A 26,566-nucleotide genomic window follows, 5' to 3' on the forward strand; every position below is an offset into this window, starting at 1 on the left:
ACGCTCCATCCTTCTTCCGTTCACCATTCCTTCCAGTGCATCCTTCAGAAGACAGTTTCTCTCAGCCAGTGACCCAACCAATTCCTTTTTCTCTTCCTGATCAGTTTCAGCACCACTCCTTCCAACACAGCTTCATTTCTTATTCTGTTTATCCAATTCACAAGTTCCATCCTTCTCCATATCCATATTTAAAATGCTTCTAGTCGCTTCTCTTCATTTAGTCGTAATGTCTATGTTTCTGTTCCATACAAATTCACACTTCACACAGAGCACTTCACTAGTCTCTGCCTTACTTCTTTTTCCAGAAGTCCGCAGAATATTTTATTTCATTTGTCTATGCTCTATAAAGAAATGTGAAGGATCAGATGAACAAGGAAATTAGTGTGAGTTTTGTTTTAGTAACATTGGAGGCTTTATGAAACGAATTTTATTCAATAAAGTTGTCTCCAATATAATTAATATATTTCTCTTAATGTGAAACGACATTGGAAATGCTACTATTATAAATGCTGGGTCTTTGGATGTAATAAACCGTCTTGAGGTTCTGTGTATATCATCATTATTTATAACATGTATTTGTTCAGGTAGTTCTGCAGGAAAAGGATCAGATGGTAATACGTTGGTAAGAAATGTGAAGAGTATGGGAGATGCACCGGAACAATATTTTCACATTCAAATCTCTCTTATTATTTCGAGGAGAATCTTCTAGTCATTCATTTTCATCTTTATTATTTGAACCGCTTCTTTTCTGTGCTTTCACATAGAAATTCTTCGCCAAAGACAAGATATCTTTCAAGCTGTTTCGGCCGCTTTAGTTCCGGGCTCTAACTTATCCTAAATAATCTCTTATCAATTATCATATCCTTAAAAATAACTATTTTTTATTTTAACTTATTGCAATAAACATCTAGTTTCAATGTCATATTTTGAGAAATGACAAAATAACATATCTAAAATTAATGTTGTATATAATAAGTTTAGATCGTCTTGTCATATTGTTGTCTTTGCCGACAACACGAAAACCAACGTATTTTCTTTGTCACTTAATATTATGTATAGTCCATAAGGACTGTATTCGTAGGGTGTCTAGGGCATTTTGTCACCGTTATAGTTTGTCATCTATTATTCATAATTTGTTTTTTGGTCATCAAATACATTTTGTCATGTTTCTTGTCACTTAGGATATTTTGTCACTGAAGTTATTTCGTCACCATATACATTTTTTCATCATTTTTTTATACTGAGGGGATTTTGTAACAAAAATAATGCAAACAATTACATTTAGGCTGTTCTTATTATGAGTTCAAAATCATCACTGCATAATTATTTTAATGCTCTGTAGTAATATGGATTTTGAAGTTGCATACATTCATTCTCTTTTATGGCGTTTGAACCAAAATTTCCACTGAAGTTGTACATGAGTCATTCCACGTCAAATCGTACAGCAATAAAACACGACCTTCTCGGAAATGGCCGAATTTTTTTTCATGAATTCCAGACATCAAATATTATTGTGTAGTTATGACTATCTGAAATTACGCAAATTATGCGCGTACTGTTACATAAACTCACTTGGAACTCTGTGTCTACAAATAATTGAGATTTGCGGTTTGGCACATTTTAAAGACTAAATACAACACTTTTTATTACTTTAGGCCTATCACAAATAAATTTAAAATTTGGCCTATTTTTTTAATCATTTCTTTTCAAAGCAAAATTACTATATTAAATAGCCAAGTTAAAAATCTGAAAAAATTATAGACTTGTTCCCTGATGTATTATCTGTAAACTACTGCATTTAGAAATGTGGGATCTGCACCCATACATTTGTAACAATTTATTTTCCGGAGGCATGCACGCGCTCGCGATCCCCAGCTAATGAATTACTTGCAGCCATAGGCTAGAAGGCTGCCCGCGGAAAGTTTTACGAAATCCCCCATTGCATATAACTGATCTCGTCACACTACAAAAATGCATTCATTCATCAAATGATTAATACCTTAAGGAACAGTAAATATCTAAAGTTATTTTGTTATTGTCAGCACAGCTAAGAGGGGGAGCCCTTCACAATACTGTATGTTTATATTGTAATATAGCGAAGTGTTTAACGATAGCAAGGCTGGGTAAGGCAGTAAACTTTATGACAGTAAACAGATGGCAGGAGACAAAATATAGAAGAGAAAAATAATCAGTCAGTGTTTGAATTTCACGGAGTGACGTGACTTCTGTACAGCATGTGTGAAGGTAAAAATCGCGTAATATATAGCCTAACAAGTGTTTAAATCCATTTGACCTTCCTAATCACGCTTTTAAAAAGAAAAGAATACTAAGACGCATAAGTCGCGATTTATTGATAAAGCTCAATTTAAAGGAGTCTTTGAATGTGCGATTATGTGATTCCTTCCGTAAAAAATCTATCAACTTCCGGATAGGTCAGGTGAAATTATATGTGAAGCCGGTAGTTCTTGTGATATTAATAAGCATGAATCAAATTAAAGTGCGGACAGAGAAAGTGATTATCCCAGTTCTTCTTCTAGTAGTTCTATTGGTACAGCGCTAGAAATCACCAATATTGAGGAATTAAACAAGAGTTTGATGTCAATAGAATCCCCTATCAAGAAAAGAAAACTACAACGAAAACGATTATGGAATTAGTGCTGAATGACACTTCTTTGCAACGTCGCATGGTAAAGGTCTATGTGGTGGCATTGGAGGAACTGTTAAAAGACTTGCCACGAGAGCAGCCTATACAAGATCCTATAACAACACCAAAAAAAAAAAAAAAAAAACTGTTTGATTGGTCACAAAAAACATTTCTAAAGTGTCATTTATATTTTGTCCATTGAATAAGCACAAAAGCCACACTGAAAATTTGCAGGCCAGATACCACAATCTAAAACCAATAACTGGTATATTAAAATACATTCTTTCATTCCGTTGTCAAAAACTGAAGATTCAGTAAAACAATTTTCTTTCAAGAAAGAAGGTAGGCGAATGAAAATTTGAAGTGTAGTGTGAATGAAAACAAACGTTTAAAAAGCATAATGTACAAATATTTGAAGATATCATAATAAGTAAATTAGCAGTGTTTCCTCGAGTAACTTGATCCGTACTGGATATAATCTTGCAACGTTCAATCGATCATCCAACGCCGATAAACCTCCCAGCGCGCTTCAACTCTTCCTGTCCACTGCTGCTGCACCGACCGCTACACATTGTGTCGTAAGTAATAAAATTTCCATTAAACTATTGGAGATACCATTGTGATTTTTTCTATAATTATTAAGAATATTTCAGTGAACCTAGTAGGCATTTTATTAGATTTTTAATACGGCTATTTCATATTGATATCTAATTTTTAAATCTGAATCATAAAAAAATATTTGTAATAATTATATTAAAATTAGTTAATAAATATTTAAGAAAAGACAGTACTTTAAGTTTTTAAATGCATTAAAAGAAATTTTTAACATCAATATCCTCGGAAATATGACGCTTTAAATGTTGCATTGTGCGACATTTTTAACGAATTTTAACATGCAATATTTTAAATACATGTGGACTTAGGAGGAAATAAAAATACACTTGTTGGTTTATTAGCCCCATACAGTTGGCAAAAAAATATAAACGCAATCAGAAATATGAAGGTCAAAATTTGTATAATTTTGTGTGATTTGACGTGGAGTGACTCACCTATGGCACGTAGGTAACTAAGAATTTTGTCTTCCTGATGTATCCTTGCTGTCTCCTCCTATAGCCACTGAAGGATATGGTAAAAGGAGCGATGTGCTTTGCCCATTAAGTAATGAGATGTCTATGCCACGCTTCGCAGACATTTGTTGTTCTGGACAGGTCTTCCCTGACACGAATGTAACAATTCCATGTATTTGGAGAGAACATGGGCTACTGCCTACCTCTGCCACGTCTACGACCCATGACATAATTATCTTCCAAGTAATCGAAGATTGGAGTTAGCTCATCCATAACATTCTATATAGGTATCAGCAAGGGAAGCGATAAGAAGGGAGGAAAACTTGTGGTGGCGAATAGTGATGAGGAAATTAAATTGGTGACAAAATATGGTGGTGACAAAAGTTATTTGGTAACAAAAGTGAATCTGTGACAAAATCTTGCAGTGGCAAAATGTAACATGTGACGAAATTACCGGGTGACGAAAAATCAGTCGCTAAAATTCCGGATCCCTTTCGTAGGGACTTCGTATCTAACGATCTCCTGTGTTTATTATTGATGTTGTTAGTTGAGATATGGATCGAATTTGCACAACCACGTAGCAGAGTCCTTCAGGGATCTCTTCCCATATTCCTGGAGCGATTTCCCAGAGTTCTTCCTGTGTTCTGAGAGAAGGATTTAATCAGTCCAATACTAAAAATGAATTTTCTATTTGAGATTTATACATTGTAAACAACAATAACTTTAGGCTATGTGGATAGCGCGTGCCCTTGCTAACTAAGCGGCCTGAGGTTCGATTTCCGGCGTGGACAATAGAAGAAATTTATCTTCGTTCACGGAAATAGATATTCGTCCGATGTCTTGTGATGATCCTATGACGTGTCAGCGGTGGTCCTGCACCATGACGATCCCATGACCAGGAAGATCCGCATCTATGAGATATCCAGTTGTACGATCAGATTACTCTCCCGCCCCTACCCGTAATGGTGTAGGCCTATAAGTCGCATAAAAAGGATAAGAAGAGTACGAAAGAAAGACTCGAATGAATCGAAAACTGTGCAGAAATAATTTAACGACCTTATAAGAGTATTTTTGATAGGGAATTTATGTCCACTTAGTCTGTTTTTATGCTCTATGACAGTAAAGGTATTTATGCCGCCGGCATATTAGTGGGAATTTCGCTGGAATCATCGCGTATGCATGTCGCAACTACAGTTTTACAGCATCAACGACATGCGATATTTTGTTATTTATAAATGAGTTCACAGAAAATTCACAGTACACTGAAACTTCAATTAATTAGTACATAATTTAAATGCTCTAGGGCAAACAAACTGTTCATAAAACCTGCTCAAAATGTAGCTCGCTCACTTCAGAACACAGAATTTGCGGGGCCGTTACAGTGACCTGCGAGTTCTTCAAAAAGTTTCTGATATATCGCGACTATCATCAAATATAGAAATAACACTAGCCTGTAACTCTTCTGTATTGATTGGAGTGTCATACACGGTATTTCCGATATGTCGTCACAGTGTCAAACCTGGCGAACGTGCCGGCCGGTGTGTGGGACCTCCCCTGCCAATTCAGCCACCAGAATGAGTTGCGTTTCAGAAAATTATTACTCACAATTATAATGCACTGGAATTCCGTCTTTCTAGAATAATATTTCCTGATGTACTGTCAGTGTAATATATTTCAAAAGTGTTTATAATTTTTTATTGTAAATTTGTCGGAAGATGTAACCAGTAAGTCGTGGAGGCGCAATTAGGGCCCGATGAAACAATCATTCATAATGCATGTTTAGAGGTTTTTTCCAAACCGCATCTCTCTCCTTAGTTGTATCTGTTGCGTGTATTAAACATGTCATTTTGTCTAAAGTTTGCTTCATTCATCTACAATGCTATCTTCAAACGTTTCATTTATAGATGATTTTATTACTATCATTAGAATAAATGACTGGACCACCTCTGTGGTGTAGGGGTCAGCATGCTGGTCTTTTACGCAGAGGGCCCGGGTTCGATTCTCGGTCGGGTTGAATTTCCTGGTTGAGGTTTTTCAGGGTTTTACCTCAACCGTAAGGCAAATGCCAGGAAATTCGGGTCACAACATCCCTGAATATCACCGGCCTCATTCACCACTGAAATCATATTCACAACAAATCAGTAATACATGTACAGTCGCCATCTAGTTCACAACAATAGAACCAGTCTCAACAATAGTACACAGGCCTTTGGATTTCACCCAAAAGATTAACTCGCGATATGACCAAAGATGTTAAAGCGAGTATAAATAACAGCGAGAAAAAAATATAAAAAATAAGTAACTGGTGATCTTCTTTGTTAATTCGTCTAAAACACTCGTAATTACAACATTCTATTAAAATAATAAGATTTTGGGTTAGGCCTATAGAGGATAGTATCAAGTGATAGGTAAGAATGTGATTTTGTGGTGATTATTTTACCGCTATTTCGGTGTTTATTTTATCATAAGTTCGGTGAATATTTCGTGGAACTATGCAAGTTTGGGTTCATGTTTTGTAAATATATCAATTAGGATACGGCATACAAAATTAATATTATGTATAGTAAAAATCTAGTCACTACTTTTAATTACTACAATTTTCGTGATAATTCCAACATTATAAATGTTAAATTACACAGGGTTGCGAAATTAAATTTTGGTTCAAGGCTTTTAATATCGAAGGTTGATTTTGATTAATTGTTGGCTTCTCTTGATGGATCTGAAGTCAGATTTTGCCTATCATGCATGAAAGAATTTTTATAATGATTTGAACAAATGCCATATTTATAGCTCCATTTAACCAATATTAACACGTTTAAATATATAAATCAAGTAATTAAAAATGTCTATACAGTAATCAAAATCAAACAACACTATCTTCTTCATATTCACAATTTAGGTACAATTCATTCCAAGTATCATTCAGACACTTCATTTTTCAATACTGCTTCCTCTTCATGTGGAAGTTCTGTCTTCGAGATTATCTTCTATGTTGCAGCTCCACATTGTTTCTTTTCATAGACCAACAGTAGTCAGCCATCATCACTTCATCCCTTTCCGTCTTGATAACGCTTTTCTATTTCTTTCAAGTCTTGATGAACCTTCCCTCCGTGTTCTTCGCTGTAATCTCCAAGATAATCAGGGAAGAAGTCAAGATGGCTATGAAGGAAATGGATCTTAATGCTCATATTGGATCCTAAATTTGTCATAGCTACCAATGTATTTTCTACAATGTTTTTGAAATCTAGGTGTTTTCTATTCAATCGCTTTACGATAGATTATATCGATTGCAGTATAAGATTACGCGCGAAATTTAAATATAGTGCACTTAAGGAATTACATAAAAACTGTGAGTGTTTGACGAAAACGCATTTAATTTTTGCAGGGAGCATGAAATGACCTTTCGTCATATAAAGCTCCAAAACATGGCAACCCTGTGTTATCAATCATTGCTTAATATCAGGTGACATATTATTAGAAAAAGTACTGACAAGTTCTCTGAGAAATCCAAAAACGTTGTAGGATCTTTGAATAGCTACAGGTCACACAAAACTTCAGAAGTCAGCCAAATCTGTTTTTCGCGAATATTTTCATGAATAAAAGAGATTTTCAAATACTAATTTCGTGACTATGGGGCTATTTCGTTGAAATTAGCCTATTAGATTTCGTGAAATGTCATCCATTTCCTCGACTTCCTTGGCGAGATTGATAGATTTATGTTTTTTTTTTTTTTTTTTTTTTGCAAACACAATTAAGTTTTCATTAATTTAGTGTAGGCTATTTCGTTAATAACAAAAAATCATTGTATTGATACATTAGATGTCCACGATAGCTACAAGGTCCGCTAGATGACACATAACAATCAAAAGTTTGTCGTTGTAATGATTTGGAGAGAATCTAGAGACCATCTCTCCTGTTGCTTCGTCTAACAAAGTAAATTGTTATAGTTTGTCCGATCGATTATTCTCTTGGATATAAGGTCAATACGTTAATTATGAAGATTCTTTACCAATTCTTATCCTACGTGAAATACTGTACGAAGCTTAGATGGTAAACAATCAGACATCCATTTTGAAGTCAAATCTTGATCCTCGACATGCATAATTTATGGCCCCAATTTCCATCTACCTCAATCTGAACCTCGTTTGATTTCCCAAGCTGACCTTAATGATGCAGTAATAGGCCTTAATCTACTAAAAAGCCAATCTCAACTATTATTCTCTCGATTACAAGGCTGCAACTTGCTTGACCCATATGCCAAAATAACATAATACAGGAAACTCGAAAATTTTTTCCTTTTAATTTTTTTTTTTTCACAGGACGACTAACTAGTGTACTGTAATGACGTTGTTGGGTGAATGGAAGAACTGAATGACCATTACAGTCCATTGTAATGTTCCCTTTTATTGATTTGTCGAATTTGAACTGAAAGGTAATGTTGCAGCACACTGGTAACTTGTAATGCGTTGAGCCTAGTGCTCATACTAGTCGTTTGAAACAATAAGTTATGTTACAGTATGAATTTGCTTTTTAAATCTGTGAAATACCAGTACCGGTACCGATATCACTGTGCAAAATATATGCGACAAAAGTGTGGAGATCTTAGACATAGGGTTATTCCTAAAAATGCAGAATGTTTTCACGAACTTTTGCAGTTTTCCATGAGAGTGGGACATAGGTACTTCGAACTAAGCATAAATATTATGAAGTAAGATAATGACCTCTAAGGGTTCATTTGATGCCAGCGAACATAGGCATCAAATATGAACAATTATTTAAAAAAAGAAAAGAATATAATTTTCTACCACCGCTCTTGTCAATCACAACTTGTTCATATCTGGACTCGGCCGAAATAAGCTTAGGGAACGGAGGAGACATCAGCACGGTGCGCTACGTATTTTATGAATAGGCTTCGTATTCCAGCTACGTAAAGACTGAAGTTAAAGATGCATTGGGTATATAGTACGTCGAGCACAGGTAATGCAACGGATAAGGATATAAACAAACAGATCGTCACTGCGTGTCCGTGGAATACAGTCAACTCTTGACATTCTGAAGCTATACTAGTAAACACATGCTTGAGCCGTGATGTTCATTTTCGTCGTGATCTTTCCAGTGAATAAGAACGTGCATTCGTAAGTTACGGAACTTGAACATATGCGGATGTCACTTGAAATGATTTTATATTGCAAGAAATTCTTTCAATAGCACAAGACGTTATTGGTGCATGGTGTAGTACAAGATATTCCTAAGCTCTGATATTTTTTCGTGTTTCATTAAGATATTGCATATGTCTCTCGTCACTGAAAATCCACTAATTTTCTATGTACTTTTCTAGAAGTTCCCAAAATGTAGATTATTTAATCTATTGGGATGTTGGCAGTGAACAACATGCTGGGCTACACAAATCCATACTAAACGTCGAGTTAATATCTTCATAATTCTCACATTTTCATGGTACTGGGTCTTATGGATTACATTCAACAGCTTTCTGTGACTTTGGTATTGCAGTGTCTTTCAGTGCACTATTTTAGTCACTTTTACATTTATTTTACACAATTTATATGTAATGTTGTGTATATTGACAGTGAAAATACTAGTTAAAATATCCTCAGCTATGCCCTACAATATTGCACGCTTGAGCGTCTTACCTACACCATTTTACCTCTGCAATGAACCTACAATCAGCCACAAAAATGTAGTTATTTAAATCATACGACTGTAAGAAGCAGTGATCGATAATACTACCCATTATGACTGCATCCCGGTTTTGATTTTCTAGAGCAATCATGTAAATTGATGCCCATAGGAGCAAGCGCACGCTTTAGAGCTCAGGAGAGCCTGAGCGCTTTATAGCGGAAAGGAAAGAGACAGACGAGAGAGGTAGTATATACCGCTTGGTCGAGCTACATTCAGGAATGGCCAACACTGATTCAATAGATAAAGGGAAGAGAACTTATTAAAACTGTATCCATGTTAATTTTTAGATTTGTCTGAGAAGTATGAGTGCATTTTAAGAATGTAAGTTTTAATTGTAATGTTCATTTTTTACAAGTTTGAATTTTTTGTTAAAAAGAAATATATTCTCAACTTCCTTTATAAAAAGTGAAATTTTCAGATATATGCCTATTTATTTAGTAGCCTTACAGAATGTTTTCGTAAATCTAATATACCGTAAATACGTCTTACTGAAGATAGTGTATTGAAAATTTTGAAAATATTCGCATGGAGATTCTTTGTAAGGAAATGAATTAACAAAGCAACTACTGTTACAGCATAAGTAAAAGATAAGTGCGTATGTGTTGTATAGCTTCAGCACATTTCGAGAAAATAATTTAATATTCTGATGATAGGAAGTTACTTACCAATATCACCTTAAAACTAAATATTGTTTTACAGACAATATAGATAATATCAAACAGAAAGAAGCCATATAAAAATAACGACATAAAATTTCACGTTCCGTTTGAAGTCTGTGCACCACTGTTTTCTTAATTCAACAGGCGCTTATTCATATACACAACCCTTCCTCTTTCCATTCTTGACGATTGATGCCCGCGCTCGACGTCAAGGTCAGAAAAATGCTATGCTTGCTGCGCAAGCCCAATATTTTCGTACAATGTGTATTTCTGAAAATGGCGTTACGTACATTAAAATTTATTTTGATTTTTGGAATACTGTATAGGCGTAATACCATCCGCAGGTTGCACACCGCAAGTATCGCAACGCTTGCTCGTTTCTCGGAGCTATAGGAAAGACGTAGGAACAGCGAGAATATGATGCGCGCGCAAGTGCCTTCCTTCTTAGTCCGTCCTAGGCGCACTATCTCTTGTTTGAAGCTCTATTTATCGCTACACAGAGCAGTATTGACAGCGGGAATGTGCTGTGATTTGCGAGAGCAATGTATGAGCGGAATGCATATGTTAGCTGCTGCATGTATTATTAATTCTTAAACATTAATTTGAAGTATTGCAATGAGTTCGGAATTGTGTATCATTGAAACCTTATTATTAAATCCATTTTCCCGAAGGACTATTCAAGAGAAGACAGACATTATAGAGAATAAGTGCGCTCGTTCAGTGCAGCTCAATACAACAATGTGCATTGGTTGGCAGGGTCGAAAAAACTAAATAAACTGTTTTGTTGGCCATGTTTGTTATATTATATCGAACTTATACATCTGATAAGCGAATATGATCCATGACTCATAATGATTTAATAATTATAAAATAAATTATTTATGTGGGTCTGATTATTTTTATTAATTATGAATTATTATATCCTCCCATCTTCCCCTATGAATAAAAGAGCAAGCCTAACTTTCGTGACTAGCATTCGCCCCTGAATTAATTCAATTAGATTACAGATTTTTCAAGCATTTTTTAGGATTCCCTTAAATCTTATGTCAATTGCTGTCTGTTTGTAAATTATGTAATCACTTCATTTCTTTATTTTCAGTATTAGGAAGTTGTCTTTGTTAGTCTGTGTTTTATATGGTGTTTCCTTACGGAACTCGGAAGTTTTCTTACGTCGTTAGTGGGTCCCGTCTTAGGCGGAGTCGTTGTAACTTACCAACAAGGAAACTGAGTTTCTTCTCAGTGTAAACGCAATGCAGCATTTGGGGACGTTGTTTTCTTCCGAAGTAAGGAAAGTACGTCATACGTAAGGAACACAGAATAGTCTCGTTTTATTCAACTCACTGAGTAAGAAATAACGACTGAAGGATCTTCTTCGAGTTTTGCACAGACAACAAGTGACAATTTCCTTGCTATTCTAGAAGAGACGAAAATTTCACCTGTTGTATAATATTCAGTGTAAGAATCTTGAAAAAAAAAATAACTTTAATATGTCGTTGGCCAAAATTTTAAAAAGTTGATTGATTTTATGTATAAATTGATCTTCTATATGTAACAATGTAGCTGCCATTTTTTATTAATATGCCAAATAGAAGAACGCTAAGGTTGTATCTGCCATAGAAAAATCCAGTACTTGGAATTAGCCTACAAAGTTCTAACTGCTGTAATTTGTGTAATATTGACTCTGTAACGTCGACCTGAGTAGCGTAGTCGGTGTAGCGCTGGCCTTCTGTGCTCGAGGTTGCGGGTTCGGTCCCGACCTAGATCGATGATATTTAAGTGTGTTTAAATGTGACAGGCTCATGTCAGTAGATTTACTGGCATGTAAAAGAACTCCTGCGGGACAAAATTCCGACACACCGACGACGCTGATATAACCTCTGCAGTTGCGAGCGTCGTTAAATGAACCATAATTCAAAATTGTAATTTTTGACTCTGTAATCAGCCATTGCTTGTTTTCGGTGGTTATGTGAGTTACTGTGTATCCACTGGAAACATTTATTATTAAACACTGAATGGCCATACTTATTATTATTGTTGCCAAAAATAATAATAATAATAATAATAATAATAATAATAATAATAATAATTACTCATAATGTTCCTTTGATTTTCTTGATTGGTCACGTAATGACTTTGCGAATTGCTGTTGTGGACACCCATTAATATTTTTTAGATTAAAGGCAAAGAACATTTTCTTCTTTGGCAACATAGATAACAGTTGTTCTTCCCATTCATCATAAAATTTGCGTTCAAATGATTCTTTCATTGTCTTTGAAAGAGCTATGACCATATTTCAATTGAATAGTGAGGGGATCAGAAGCAAAGGGATATATAAAAGCACTTTATTTAGTATTCAGAAAATGTGGTTGAAAATGTTTAAGCTTTCGTAAATTCCGTAAAGTTTTGATTTTAACTTTAACGTGAGATCTGGTTAAAAGATATATCTCTTTGCCTCTAAAATTGCTTATGCTTTAGCTTACTCTCGGCGCACTTAATTCACTTTTTTTTTTAATATCACTTGGTCTGGCTATACCATTTTTCTGCCTCTTCCTCTTCCTCTGTAAGTATGTAGACAACGACTGAAGAAGTTATGCACGAGGGACCCACTGTATGCCCCATAGATTAGATACAACCTCTGATCACATATAGCAGATTGATCAGCCTAGTGAACTTCCAAGATAACACTACTTTTATTAATTTCACTATGCTGCCATCTACAAAAGTTGTCATGTTATAACTGCATGGGTCCACACTTGTGGAGTAACGGTCAGCGCGTCTGGCCGCGAAACCAGGTGGCCCGGGTTCGATTCCCGGTCGGGGCAAGTTACCTGGTTGAGGTTTTTTCCGGGGTTTTCCCTCAACCCAAGATGAGCAAATGCTGGGTAACTTTCGGTGCTGGACCCCGGACTCATTTCACCGGCATTATCACCTTCATCTCATTCAGACGCTAAATAACCTAAGCTGTTGATAAAGCGTCATAAAATAACCTACTAAAATAAAAAATATAACTGCATGGAGTAATAGCTTGCAGCAGTACTTCCATCTAGCGGTCGTTACCAAAAAGAATAATTTTCGACAATGGAAACCCTGGTGGTTGTTCTATTTTGTATGTTGCCATTTCATAACATGGGAATGGCCGATCTGATATAAAGTAAAGGTTGGTAATATCGTGATACTAATAATATTACGATAGTTCTTTTCGAGAATTTTTTTTACAATTTTACTGAGAGATAGGAAGATCTATTTTTTGCGTCAACGTAATAAGGGAATGTTCGTGGACACGTTTCTGCACAAAACCGGTCCTTCACTCGCTCAGTAAAATTGTAAGAAATTAAAAAAAAAGAACTATCATAATATTATTAATATCGCAATATTACCAACCTTTACCCTATATGTGACTAGTGATGCAACATAGGAAAGCGCAATGGCTTGCCATATTCATGAAATTATTGCGTTTCACTTCCTGAAGATCATACCCTTGACATGTAATTTCGGACATACTTTGACTCATTGTGGGCTCTGTACCTATATGCGATTATTCTTCAAGTTCGACAGGCAACCTGAGTGTCATGCGTGAATCCAACGCTGATAGTTGGACTGTCCTGCCTAGTCCCTGATAGTTCCAGGTTCTAGCAGCAGACGAGTAGACTGATAAGCCCCAGGTTCCCGAAGCTCCAACCCTTCCTGAATTATCATCGTGAAACTGACGCTGACAAGTGGGCCATCATGCTTCAGTCTTTCATATGGCTAGATCCCATCCTTAGACGATTAACCTGATAAGCCTCAGGTGCCCGAAGTCCCACGTCCTTCCTCTATCAGCATCGGAAATTTGTATTACAGTAGAGCATCGATTATCCGAATACCGATCAACCGAAACATCGGTTAACCAAAAGAGTTCTAGTCGGCAAATTCAAATTTGCCCGCGTGCCATGTAGAAGTTTCGCTAGCGCTGTTTGCGAGATTTAGAGGCAAAAAAAAAAAGTCTCAGCTCTGAAGCAAAAAAAAAAAAAAAAAAAAAAAAAAAAGGACTTATTTTCCTAAACTTTAGGCCTACTTTAATGGCCATTTTGAACTTGTCAAACTAGGCTAGTCAGTTCTGTGTGTTATTTGTAAGACGTGTGATACAAAATACAGTATATACTCTGTGTACAGTTTTGTGTTTAATATCAGTGTTTCTTTGTTCCATACTGCTCCTGTGACAACGGTACAATTTGTTTTCGTAAATGATTGGTTATCCGAAAAATCAGTTACCCGAGCCTCCCCCCCATCTCCAATTGTTTCGGAAATCGATGTTCTACTGTACTCCCAAACTCTACCCTAGCCAATTTTTACTGTTAAGCTATAACCTTACTTCGACAATGATTGCCACACGAGTATAATAATTGTGTGAAGTGACTGAGCGATGTAGGATATCGCTTTGAAAACAAAGATCATGGAATAAAATTATGTGATTGTTAATCGCTGTCATGCACCTGGTTTCTGATTTTGTTGACATATTATGAATTTTATGTTTCAAGGTAGCAGACCATGCCTTCATTTCTTTTGGAGGAAGAGTCATGCTTGCAGTGCTATCATATATATTGCTTTTACTTGCTCTACATATCTGTATTGTTCTATTATTTAATTCCATTATTTATTTTTATTGTCTCGCTTAATAACAAAGATATTCCATTGCTTAATTTTTCTCTTAATTCATTTAAAAGCTGAATAAATTTAAATTAAATATGACATATTTTCTTCTCTAGTAACATAGGCCTACCATGTAAAGGACCCTGGCAATTTTTCTGTTTTGTTTCGCGTCTCGTTATGTTTACCGTACGAAAACGTCTGTTGTTGTTCAGTCAACTGTCCGAAGACAGGTTTGAACCTCATAAGAAACGTCTAGTGTCAGCGAATTCACTTCTAACAATAGACGTACCTGTTCTATTTCAAATGTTAAAATGTTATGTTTTATTTAACGACGCTCGCAACTGCAGAGGTTATATCAGCGTCGCCGGATGTGCCGGAATTTTGTCCCGCAGGAGTTCTTTTACATGCCAGTAAATCTACTGACATGAGCCTGTCGCATTTAAGTACACTTAAATGCCATCGAACTGGCCCGGGATCGAACCCGCAACCTTGGGCATAGAAGGCCAGCGCTATACCAACTCGCCAACCAGGTCGACTGTTCTATTTAAATATTTCCATATTTTATGGAAACGATTGAAAACTGACGAATCTCCCTAAGGAAACACACTGTTATAATTCCTCCCCAGATGTTTTATAGTCTAAAAATCTCAGAAAAAAAGATAAGGAATTATGCGATAATGTATGGTATTCAATAAACAGAAGGATCAACGAAGAGGAGAAAAGCAAAGATTCACTTGTACAGAGAAGTACTTGTACTGGCGGACAGTGAGGAGAAGTCATATGAATTCGTGTGTTTATTGGTTTAGTACTTCGAAGATAATCGGAACAATAAAAAATAATCTCTCGCTTCTATAAAAATATCAACTTATACTCTCTAGGTCAGCCCTGGGCACAACGGGGAAGTGGAACGCAACTCTGAAACACTCTCCTATATCCTTTCCGCTTCATTGCCTTATAAACAAACGCACAATAGGCACTGCGCATCAGTGATGGATTTCAAGCGACCAACGAGGGCAAAAGTTCGTAAAAGCTATGATGCAATCCGTCACTGAGCAATGCTTAACTGTCGGTCTACTCGTCTCAGCCAAAGAAGGTGGAGTGAGAAGTTAAGGGGAAATTTGTATGACTGAATTGAGTTAATAGCGCCGCGGCTTGTTCTAGGTTCGTAATAGTAAGACGTTTAGGAGGCGTTATTTCCTCCTGTTTATTGAAATTATAACACCAAAAAAATTTTTTTACAATCTGTTGTAAAATTTATTTAAAGGTTATTCTGTATCATGTTATTGTTCGATGTATCGGTACCTACACACATTTCTGTTCAAATTGGCATGTAAAATACCTCGTTTACTCTTCCTGCACTTCCTGCCCGTCACGCAGAATTCAGTGTGTGATTCAGCTTATACGAAGTACTGGCGTTAAAATTTCAAACAAAAGTTTTACTTTCATTGTTTCATGATCCTCAGAATGTTTCAAAACAAGCTGTTAACAAGCAGTTGCTCGACACGGTGAGTGACTCAACGTGAACTTTGTCGGTTCCGCTGCTCGAAATGACAATGCTGTACCCCTTTCACTTCAAATGTCAAATTTAAAGTATTTTAATCTGTGAGTTGTATTCGACCGAAAGTTACTTCGTAAATGTTGAACAACATTGACCAATATACTTGTAACTTTTCATGTCAAAGACACATTGAGATACCCTGAATGTATGGGAGCAAATCACTATTTAAATATACATACATTTTTAATACATTGATTGCCGCCTGCGTAGATCCCAGGTCCGTGGCTTCAGTTCCCACTTTGGCTAATTTATTAGATAGTTAAGTTATGACGTCGAACTAAGTACATATCACGGATGTTAGGAGGTGATCAGAACATTGATTAACAAATGGTGATGTACATTTTGAACACTTACTATGAGACTGTACGTACATAAGCAACATATAGCATTTCTCAGAAGATACCATTTTTGTTGCTTTGTGAGTAAACAATAAAAGTTAGGAAAAAAAGTTTCAGTGGAAGTTTCCAATGATCCCTTCAATGACCCATTTTCTCATTCCAAATTTGGAAGTTGACCACAGGTACTCCTACTTCCGGCTTGTTACGGGAAATGGTACTACCACCAATCGATTCTTTACACAGGTTTTGGTTACACAATTTTTTTATGAACAACCATTATCACATAGTTTTCGAGAAAAAAAGGCGTATCAGGTGGTCTGAAACACCTGGTACACACATGTACCGGGACATAATTTTATTTTTAATAACATTTCTAATATTAACCTGGCTATAGCTTTGGATGAACGGTTGAGATCCGAAAACACCGTTTGCTACCTCCTTCCACGACTGGAGTTCGATGATACTGACGTAATATACAAACAAATCACTTTACTAGGTATAGCAGGGAAGAAAAGTAGTTCATCCATTTACGTAAACTAGGAAATATCGCGATTCAGAGTTTGATAATTTTCATTAAGTTTTTCTTTAATCAAAATCAATACTGTATTAACAATAAGTGTTTTTTACTCACGAACTGAGCTGTCCATGCGGACATATTAATTATGCAGTGTATATTATACTGTCTACAGCCCATTACCGTACAATTTAGAGAATAAAGTTAAATTGAAAAATAATCATAATACGCATATTTAAACATATTTTTGAAAATGGTGGCCGTTCATTTCGATAAAGGCTTCAGTTCTTTTGTTCATATTATCGCACTACAGACTATTGTACCTAATTCCAATGACCAGTTTCTTCCTTCGTACTAGTAACTCATTTTGAAATAACTCTGTACCTACTCTATAAAAGAGTACCTTACGTACTGTAAATTCAATCTTCACATATGCCCGATCCGAAAATATAAAATTACTCAGACATGCTATCTACTGTCCGTCCAAGTGATTTTGTCACAGGGTCGTAGAAAGGGAGGAAATCACGTAACAGTTAATTACTTAACGAGGCCTTTTATTTACGTTATTATAAACAGTTGTATAATATTACGTAGACGTCCAATTCCTAACAGAAATTAATGTTTTCAGAAAAGAGCTAAGACAGTCTAACCACTAGCCTTTACAGATGGGCGAGCAGAAGTTGGTGGGGGGAAAACGGGATGCCACGTAGGCAAACGGACGACAGTACCTGTGCGAAAATATGATTCAATATTGAAGCTCTTTCGTCACTGAAAAACGCGAACATATTTCTGGAACGTACTATACTCACTAACCCAATACTGTTTACTGTGACCGTAAGGCGGCTTTGACTGCATATGCGGCCTTGGTTCTGTGCGGAGGACGATTGGAAGTTTATTAGTAGAGGAGGTGAGAGTGAAGAACATTAAAAAACTCAGGTAAAATAAAAATTGAATAAAAATAAAATGATGTCCCTGTATATACACGTGTATATATATATTACAGTCATTTCTGTATGCTCAGGAGTGAGAATCTAATCTCCTGATTCGATGCTATAATCGGAGTGGGTTCAAGTCGCAGATAATGAGTGGGGATCTCTTAGTTTCTTTTCACAAAAATATTATCTTGTCATAATTCCAGCCACGCTAAATAACCTCGTAGCTGGTTCACAATAGTTGAATAACCAATTTTGTATTGCTTCGATAGTCATTTAAATTAATATTTTTAATTCTTACCTTCCGCGCGCTTTCTTCTTCATTTACAACTGTGTCCCACATCAGCCATAAAAGCTCTTGATTCTTGCTACCTATATTATGAGGCATTTGTTCTCAGCATTTTTTCTCGGTAATAAAAAAAAAAGGGTACCAACATTACCTTGTAGAATTTTTTTAAATCCTTCTCTTCTTTTGTTGCTGTTTTACTTGAAATTGTGTTGCTTAATTTTATGTCTTTTCTTTCAACGTCGATAAAATTTGTTTTCCGATTGTATTGTTGAAATAACTTACATGATGTTAAAGATGCATATTAATATTTTAATTATATAAGCGGTTAATAAATTTTTCTGTAAAATAATGTAACACTGTTGATTGATTTAATTATAAATATTTATTTAACACAAAATATAACTGGCTTCTTGTCATGATTTGGTATGTTTAGAGATATAACTAAAATAAATAATCATTCATGTAGGTTTTAGCATGCGGGGAGATGTTTTTACTGTTGCACAGTACATCAAAACTTTTACAGATGTTGATACATTTTTTTATTTTATTTTAAAAGTATATGGGTTCAAATTAATAAGTTAAGAACGACTGTGCTCCTTCATATTTCGTAAAATAAGTACAATGCTGACAGCGCCCATAAAAGTCTTGCAACACCTCACTGAACAATACTGAATACAACTTTGTAGCGAAGTAGTTACCATAAGAGTAAAGTTAACATCTCATTTGCAATGCTAAAGGATTCAAAGTGTTCACTTCATAATTTTACTGCAGGAAAACTAGAATTTCATTCCGTTATTAAAAGTTACTTCTCACGTCTCTTTGTGGCATTTATTGCCGATAAATTCAAACGCAGAATATCGTAACTTAGATCAGTGGTGGTTCGGGTCTCCATGAAGACTGTTTTAAAATTCATATCATATTATTTTGAAAATTATTTAACATAAGTGGATATTATGCTAATATTGCGAACCGAATTTCAAGCGAATATGTTATGATCAGTAAGAATAATTATACACTTTTTATATCTATAATGCGGCTGACATTTCAAGATCGTGGCTTAGACCGGTTTCGTCATAGCGAGATATAGGTTATTCGTTATCTCGTGAAACCAAAATGGTTGCGTGTGCGTAGCATATAGTAAGAACCTTATGGTGAGGGTAAGTGAGCTCCTTTGCTATGTGTAGGAGTGTAGCGAGGGAAGAAACTTCTCAGTCCACATTTTTCTTCCCCTGACGCGCAGAAAATTTTCACGAGATACCGAATGGCCTATAGCAACCAATGGATTCTTATTGAGCATATGCTAATGAATTGTGTAAACCTTATTATTACATTAATAGTAACAATAGGATATCGCAGGTTGTAGGCTATGTTGATGGAATAGGCTATAATGCCACTGATGATGAGTTTTGGATAATTGATGTTAACATCAGTAACGAATTACTGACACATGTCAAGACTGTTCAGAGTAGTCTTTTATATTTTGAGAATGTAGTTACCACGTGAATTGTTTATAATTTAAAGTTATTCACTATATTTACTTCATTTTATATGGTATTACGCAAAAGAATTAAATTGAGGTTTGTTAATAAAAATCACATAACCTTCACGTAGTTTATATAGGAGACGAAACGTAATATCTGTGCAGTTTTAATTACGTAATTTGATTAAATTTTAGTTGAATTGCAATAAAGCATTTATAAGAGATTCCAAATGAAATTATAATTATTTGCACACATATCCGGAAAGTAACAGAACCACCACTGACCTAAATATGATGTATGATTACTTTGAATACCAACTTGCTTAAGCCTATATAAAACAACATACTTTTAGTTGAATAATATATCGTTTATTTTTCTGTATTTAATTATTTATTCCTTTATGTTACATTTAATGTTTTATAAACGTTTTCCTCGCCCAGTGAAATCATCAGATAAAACTTTGTAAATAGGCAATATTTTAACCTCAAGTTTGTCAATACGTGTACATCAAGCATCAATTATCACTAAGTAAAATTGATAAAACAATAAAGTAGAACTAATAGATAAAACATGTGAGAATACAAACATTTACAAAATATATTACGGGTTTTCACAGTTGTATATCCAATCCAACATAGATCAATTAACTTTTTCCATTCACAATAATATGCCACAATTTTACTTAGGGTAAACAACGAATGTAAACTTTACACATTTCAAATATAATGGGTCACACTGTAAGTCAGCTTTCACTTACATTACCGGCAACCAATATAATTTAATAGGACTAATTATGTACACATTTTTTAAATGTAAGTGAAACCCCGTAGCTAATATATTTTGTAAATATTTGTATTCTCACATATTTTATCTATTACTTCTAGTTTATTGTTTTATCTATTTTACTTAGCGATAGTTGTTGCTTTCTATACATGTATTGACAAACTTGAGGTTAAAATATTGCCTATTTATAAAGTTTTATCTTATGATACCGCTGGGCGACGAAAACGTTTATAAAAACATCAAATGTAATATAAAGGAATAAATCCTTAAATATTATACTATAAGTCATTGACTGAAAAATAAATATTTATTCAACTAGATCTTAAGAGTTATCTGAAAAACTCCCGAAATGAATTGTAAAAAGCATACTTTTAACTAAACCTCCAGTTCTCTGGACCGTGTTTTAACGGTAACTCTCAACTGTGGTTACACAACATACCTGTATCGATGGATTTGAATACCTGTTACGTATGACGAATCGAAATAAACTTAAATAATTTGGAATATGGAATTTTGTATTATAAATACTATCATTGTCAACATCAAAACCGCATTAAACATTCTCAAAATGTGAGCTTGATCAGTTCAGCACAGTCCTGAATTAGATAATGAACTGATATTTAAAATTAATGGAATGTTTCCTGCGAAATTATTATGCATTTTTACAGTGCAATGAGAGATACAATATTTCGCAGAAAAATTAATTTAGAACACAAATTAGATCCAAAACCAGTAGATTTCGCAAGTATTTGCATTGTATTTTATATTTATTATACATAAATAAGCAACGTATTATTTTGTAAATTACAGCTTTGAATTTATCAAATACCTTCCAAATGTTCTATATTGTTTTTAAGTATTTAATTGAGAACTTGTGTATGCGTATTTTAAGTTGATTGTATTCCTTAATATATGGTTATTGTAGTTAAAACAGTTAACACATTTAGTCACATTTTGATATGATTTGATTCTCTTAAAAGTAAATTTTATTAACCTTCTTACCTCACCTTTCTGAATGTAGCACAGTATTCTCTGAATTTCAAGAATGTATACACTTCTGTATCTTAAAACATTTATTACTCAAATTATAACTCCATAGAATTTATGAATAATGCAGGTTATTCACATATCTTTAATAATACTTAATGTGTATATATACAGTTTATTTTTAATGTAGTAATTGCCATATCTATATTTATTATACCACACAGCATCAGAACCTTGTCTCTCAGTTAAGAGAAGTTGTACAGGGACTGGTATTGTTTCATTTCATAAAAAGATGAAACTGAACGTAATGGTGGGTAGTAAGATGTTTTTAACTTTTTCTGAACGCTGTCTTGAGACTCAAGTGTTTTCAATTACATGTGAAGAATGCTAGAGGAATGGACAGACTCGTATGTGATGAGTCGAAAGCATTCGGAAGTGGACCGCTGGAATTCTTCTCTCATTCCTCACTACTTGCCGCTACTCTGCCTGTATCTTCCTTGATGCCGGTCTCTCCTGAAACAACAAGAAAACAGATCGTCACAAAAACTGAAGATGAAGCCGTTAGTCAGGTGATCAAACGAATCCGAATTTGATAACACAATCTCAAGGGAAAAAATGGAACTCTCTGCATCATAATCCACAGTTAATTCCCGATTTACCACGAAAATCGTCTGTAGCTGCATTTAGATTGGCAACAGGAATATATCAGTCCCCTAATTGCCCATTGTGCAACTCAAACCAAGAAATGGATTCGGAACACCTCAAAATCTGTGCTTCAGTGGCTGACCATGATAATATCTTTGAAAAATATTGGAGTGCAAGAGGTGAAATGACTTTATTGTCAAACGCTTGGCATTAGACGACGACAACAACAACAACAACAACGAACCCAAACTATGGCTTTCGGGCTGTCACTAAAGCGTCCGGGTTCGAATCCCGGCGTAGCCTATAATTTTTCATTTGAAAATCCATAGTGAAACTTGTGGGGGACAAGTTCGCAGTTGGGGCTTCCGTCGGGCATCTACCATCTCCCTACATTAGGCATCAGCACCATTCCATTATCATTCCATTACATTCCTCGTACGTCAACTGGCGACTCATGGAAGAGACTGGTCTAGGGATCAGAAGTCTGCATTCCAATAAAAACAACCGATCGCGGGTCATGAAAATACAAAACAATAACATAAGTCAATGTCTGGTCAGGTTTTGGGAAACAGCAAAATTGGTCCATTTTTCATAGACGGAAATTTGAACTCTGATAATTATCAATAGCTTCTGCAAGATGATGTTATCCCAGCTTTTAGACAGTTGTTTCCTGGTGTGTGTCAAGAGAACATCTGGTTTGAACAAGATGGTGCATCTCCACATTATGGTAGAAGAGTAATGAATTTCCTCAACCAAATGTTCCCTGGTAGATGGATTGGAAGAAGAGGACACATTGAATGACCAGCTAGATCACCTGACTTCAACCCATTGGATTTCTTCCTGTGGGGTTACTTAAAGTCCAGGGTGTATCGTGATAGACCGAACAGTGTTGAAGATATGAAATTAAGGATTAGTGATGAGATACAACTGATCATTTCTGAAACTGTGAGAAAGTCACTAGACTGCTTTCGTGATAGACTGGGACATTGCTTGTCCGTGAATGGTTCCCATTTTGAACATTTGTTATAGTTTTAAACATTATCTGAGACAGTTAGGTAGGTTATTGTTTTGTTTGTTTCGTGGCCTACTCCATATGAATACACACATTTATTTTGTGTTACATTATCAAAGCATTTTCAAACTTCTATTTGTATGTAAAATTGAATGGAGATTTCAAATATGTAAAATTTAATATAGATTGATATTTTAAAAAAATGTTATTTTTTGCCACACCCTGTACATGAATCAATACTTTTGTGAGACCACAGCTATAAGTTTTATTTCGATATCTCCAACAACTTTTTTTTTTGTATTTCTTCATAAAATGAATATATAAAGAGTTATTAGCAGGGAACGGATTTATATGGACTAAAAATATATGAAATATGTAAATATATATGTAGTTATTTTTACCAAAATATGGAATTAAATATGGATTTTTACCAAAATATGGAATTAAATATTGACTTAAAATTATAAAAAAATGACTATGTACGTTAAATATTGGTACATTTTAATCAAACTAAACAAAAAATATAATGGACGTACCTTATCTTCCAATGTAGTTTCAACAAAACACAATTTTTATTGTCTGTTACCATAACAATAGGTTACAAACATTTCTTTCAAGTGCTGAAAAGTGAATCTTCTTCTATTGTCTCTGAGGATAGATTTATACTGACTAAAAGAGCGTTCGACGTCACAAGAAGTAACTGGTACATAATTCAATTTCACAATGTCTGCTGGGGATAAGTCCAAGTTAATCTTCACTGTTGATTCACCACTCATCACAGCAACAACCTTTTGTAGTTCTTCATATCCAGGGTTTTTTGAAAGTACAGTGTCCACCTTAGCTCTTACTGCATCTGCAACTTTACCTCTACCACGATTCAGTTGTTCCACAGTACTATTTATAATTTCAAAACTTTCAGATAGTGAAAGGTGCCTATTTTGGAGACTTTTGAGCGTTTTTATGATGCATGAAAATGTATGCTGAATGTGAGCTAAGTCATTCTTCACACTTATGTCACAGGTAACTGTTTTCGCAGTATCAATTGAGACTGCATCTTCAGAGTCCAATGCAAGGAGAACATTGTTAATAGAGTCTATATGTTCGGCATAATATTCAACTGCTTCTAGCCATGTACCCCATCTAGTTAAAATTGGCTTTGGTGGCAATGGAATTTCAGGGTACATTTCTTTCAACACGTTAACTCTACTGGGAGCTTTGAGAAATACTTTTTTCACTGATGAAATCAACAAATCTACTTTAGGGAAATTGTCTCTGACCACTTCTGCCACACGATGAAATGCATGCGCCACACAAGTAAAATGAGTCAATTTAGGATATACAACAGATAATGCTTGTCCAGCTTTGACCATATAAGGGGCAGCATCGCTAATAAAGAATAACACATTATCGTACATAATACCCTTTGGCCACAGGATACCCATAGCTTCGTTGAACAGTTTAACTATAGTTTTGTTATTGCACTTTTCTAGAACATCACAATGTAAAAGAATTCGTTCAGAATATTGTTCACTTAACAAACCGATAACTACATTACCAACAAGTCTACCTTCTTTGTCGGGAGTCTCATCAATGGAAACCCAAATTGAACTATCTTTAATTTCATCTCTTATCTTCTGTATTGTCTCATCGTAGATGGATGGAGCATACGTCTTCCTAAGTGTTGACTCATCCGGGATTGTATGTTGAGTATATTTTTCAAGGAATTCCCTGAAGACCTTATTCTTTAGTTTGTAGAGAGGAATATCAGCAGAGATGAGAGAACGGCACAGGTCGATGTTAAACTCAGATCTTACATTCGATGTTGTTGGTTGTGTTAAAAACAATTGTCTCTGCTTGGAATTTAGTTGTTTGTTGGCCTGATGTTTACTAGTTGTAATGTGTTGTTGCACCAGGAACTTTTGTGTAGATGATACTGCACACTGACACAAATTACAAAATAATATTTTATTGTCAGTTGATAAACCATCTTCTTTAAATTCTGAAATGTAACTTGTTAGTTTTGATTTTAAATTGACTGAATGACGTACTTTTGGCATATTTACCGTCTTTATAGTATGATTTACAAAACTGAACCTATGTGTACTCTGACTGGCATTTAACTGTTGAGCTGCACAACTGAAGTCTGTTAAAAATTTTAAATTAAATTAATACAGTTTTGTAACTTACTTTCCCATTGTTGATAGGACTGCTAATTTTCAAATAACTCTGATGTTAAAGGGATTACTGAACATGTGTTTAAATCTCTATTGTTGAAATGTATTTTTAAAAGTTAATGGAATTTTGTTTTGTTTTATTGTTAAACCTAATATAATATGGACTGTTTTATATGAAATATGGAAAATATATGGAAATTAACGAAAATATGTACTAAACTCTAAAATATGGAAAAATATGGAAAATAAAAGTAGGATTTTTCAACCCTACACATTGTGAAACATAAAGATAATGCAAAATATAAATTATATTAGCTTTATAAGTAAATATGTATTTACATATAAATCCTTTCCCTGGTTATTAGCAATATTTCATACTTAATTAACACACTGTATATATCTTGTTTATGCCAGCGTTTTCTGGGTCGACAAATATCTCTTCTACTTAATGATTCATCATTGTATTTAACCTAGCGGTCCACACCTGTGGAGTAATGGTCAGCGCGTCTGGCCGCGAAACCAGGTGGCCCGGGTTCGAATCCCGGTTGGGGCAAGTTACCTGGTTGAGGATTTTCCGGGGTTTTCCCTCAACCCAATACGAGCAAATGCTGGGTAACTTTTGGTGCTGGACCCCGGACTCATTTCACCGGCATTATCACCTTCATCTCTTTCGGACGCTAAATAACCTAGATGTTGATACAGCTTCGTAAAATAACCCACTAAAATAAAAATTAACCTAGCGTTCGGATGCCGGAAAATAGACACCCCTGACGAAAGTTTCAGTATCTACAAGGAATTTAGTTACACTTATTTCCCCACAGGTGTAGAGGGACAAATAGTAAACTCGTAGCCTCAAACGCCACATAGTATGTAACTAAGATATTACTAGGACGCGAGAGAGGAGAAATTTTTCCAAAGGTTCTAATTTAGGTTTGGAGGTCTTTAACGTGCCGAAAAACTTCTACACGGGGCACACGTTTTTATTGTTATAAGTTGGGACAGGACCAGCAATTTTATTATTATAGGTTTAATTTGTACCTACTTCATTAAAAAAATTCTTTGTTCTCAACTTCTACAATAAACTGTCTAGTCTTTATTAATCAGATAATCTTTTCATACTTTGATTTTTATTGTAATTGTAAATTTAATATTAA

General features: G+C 35.0%; 1 protein-coding gene across 1 annotated transcript in view; it reads right to left on the reverse strand.

The window, feature by feature from the left end:
* Positions 1 to 18,693: 18,693 nt before the first annotated feature.
* Mip (Myoinhibiting peptide precursor) overlaps positions 18,694 to 26,566 on the reverse strand; it is a 434,384-nt gene continuing 426,511 nt past the window's right edge. The window contains exon 5 of the mRNA XM_069830320.1: positions 18,694 to 22,094. Within this exon, the coding sequence (XP_069686421.1) occupies positions 22,039 to 22,094 (56 nt within the window). The 3' untranslated portion in view covers positions 18,694 to 22,038. The remainder of the gene's footprint in view (positions 22,095 to 26,566) is intronic.

This window comes from Periplaneta americana, chromosome 1 (assembly GCF_040183065.1).
Source record: "Periplaneta americana isolate PAMFEO1 chromosome 1, P.americana_PAMFEO1_priV1, whole genome shotgun sequence".
In the NCBI taxonomy this organism is placed as follows: Eukaryota; Metazoa; Arthropoda; class Insecta; order Blattodea; family Blattidae; genus Periplaneta; species Periplaneta americana.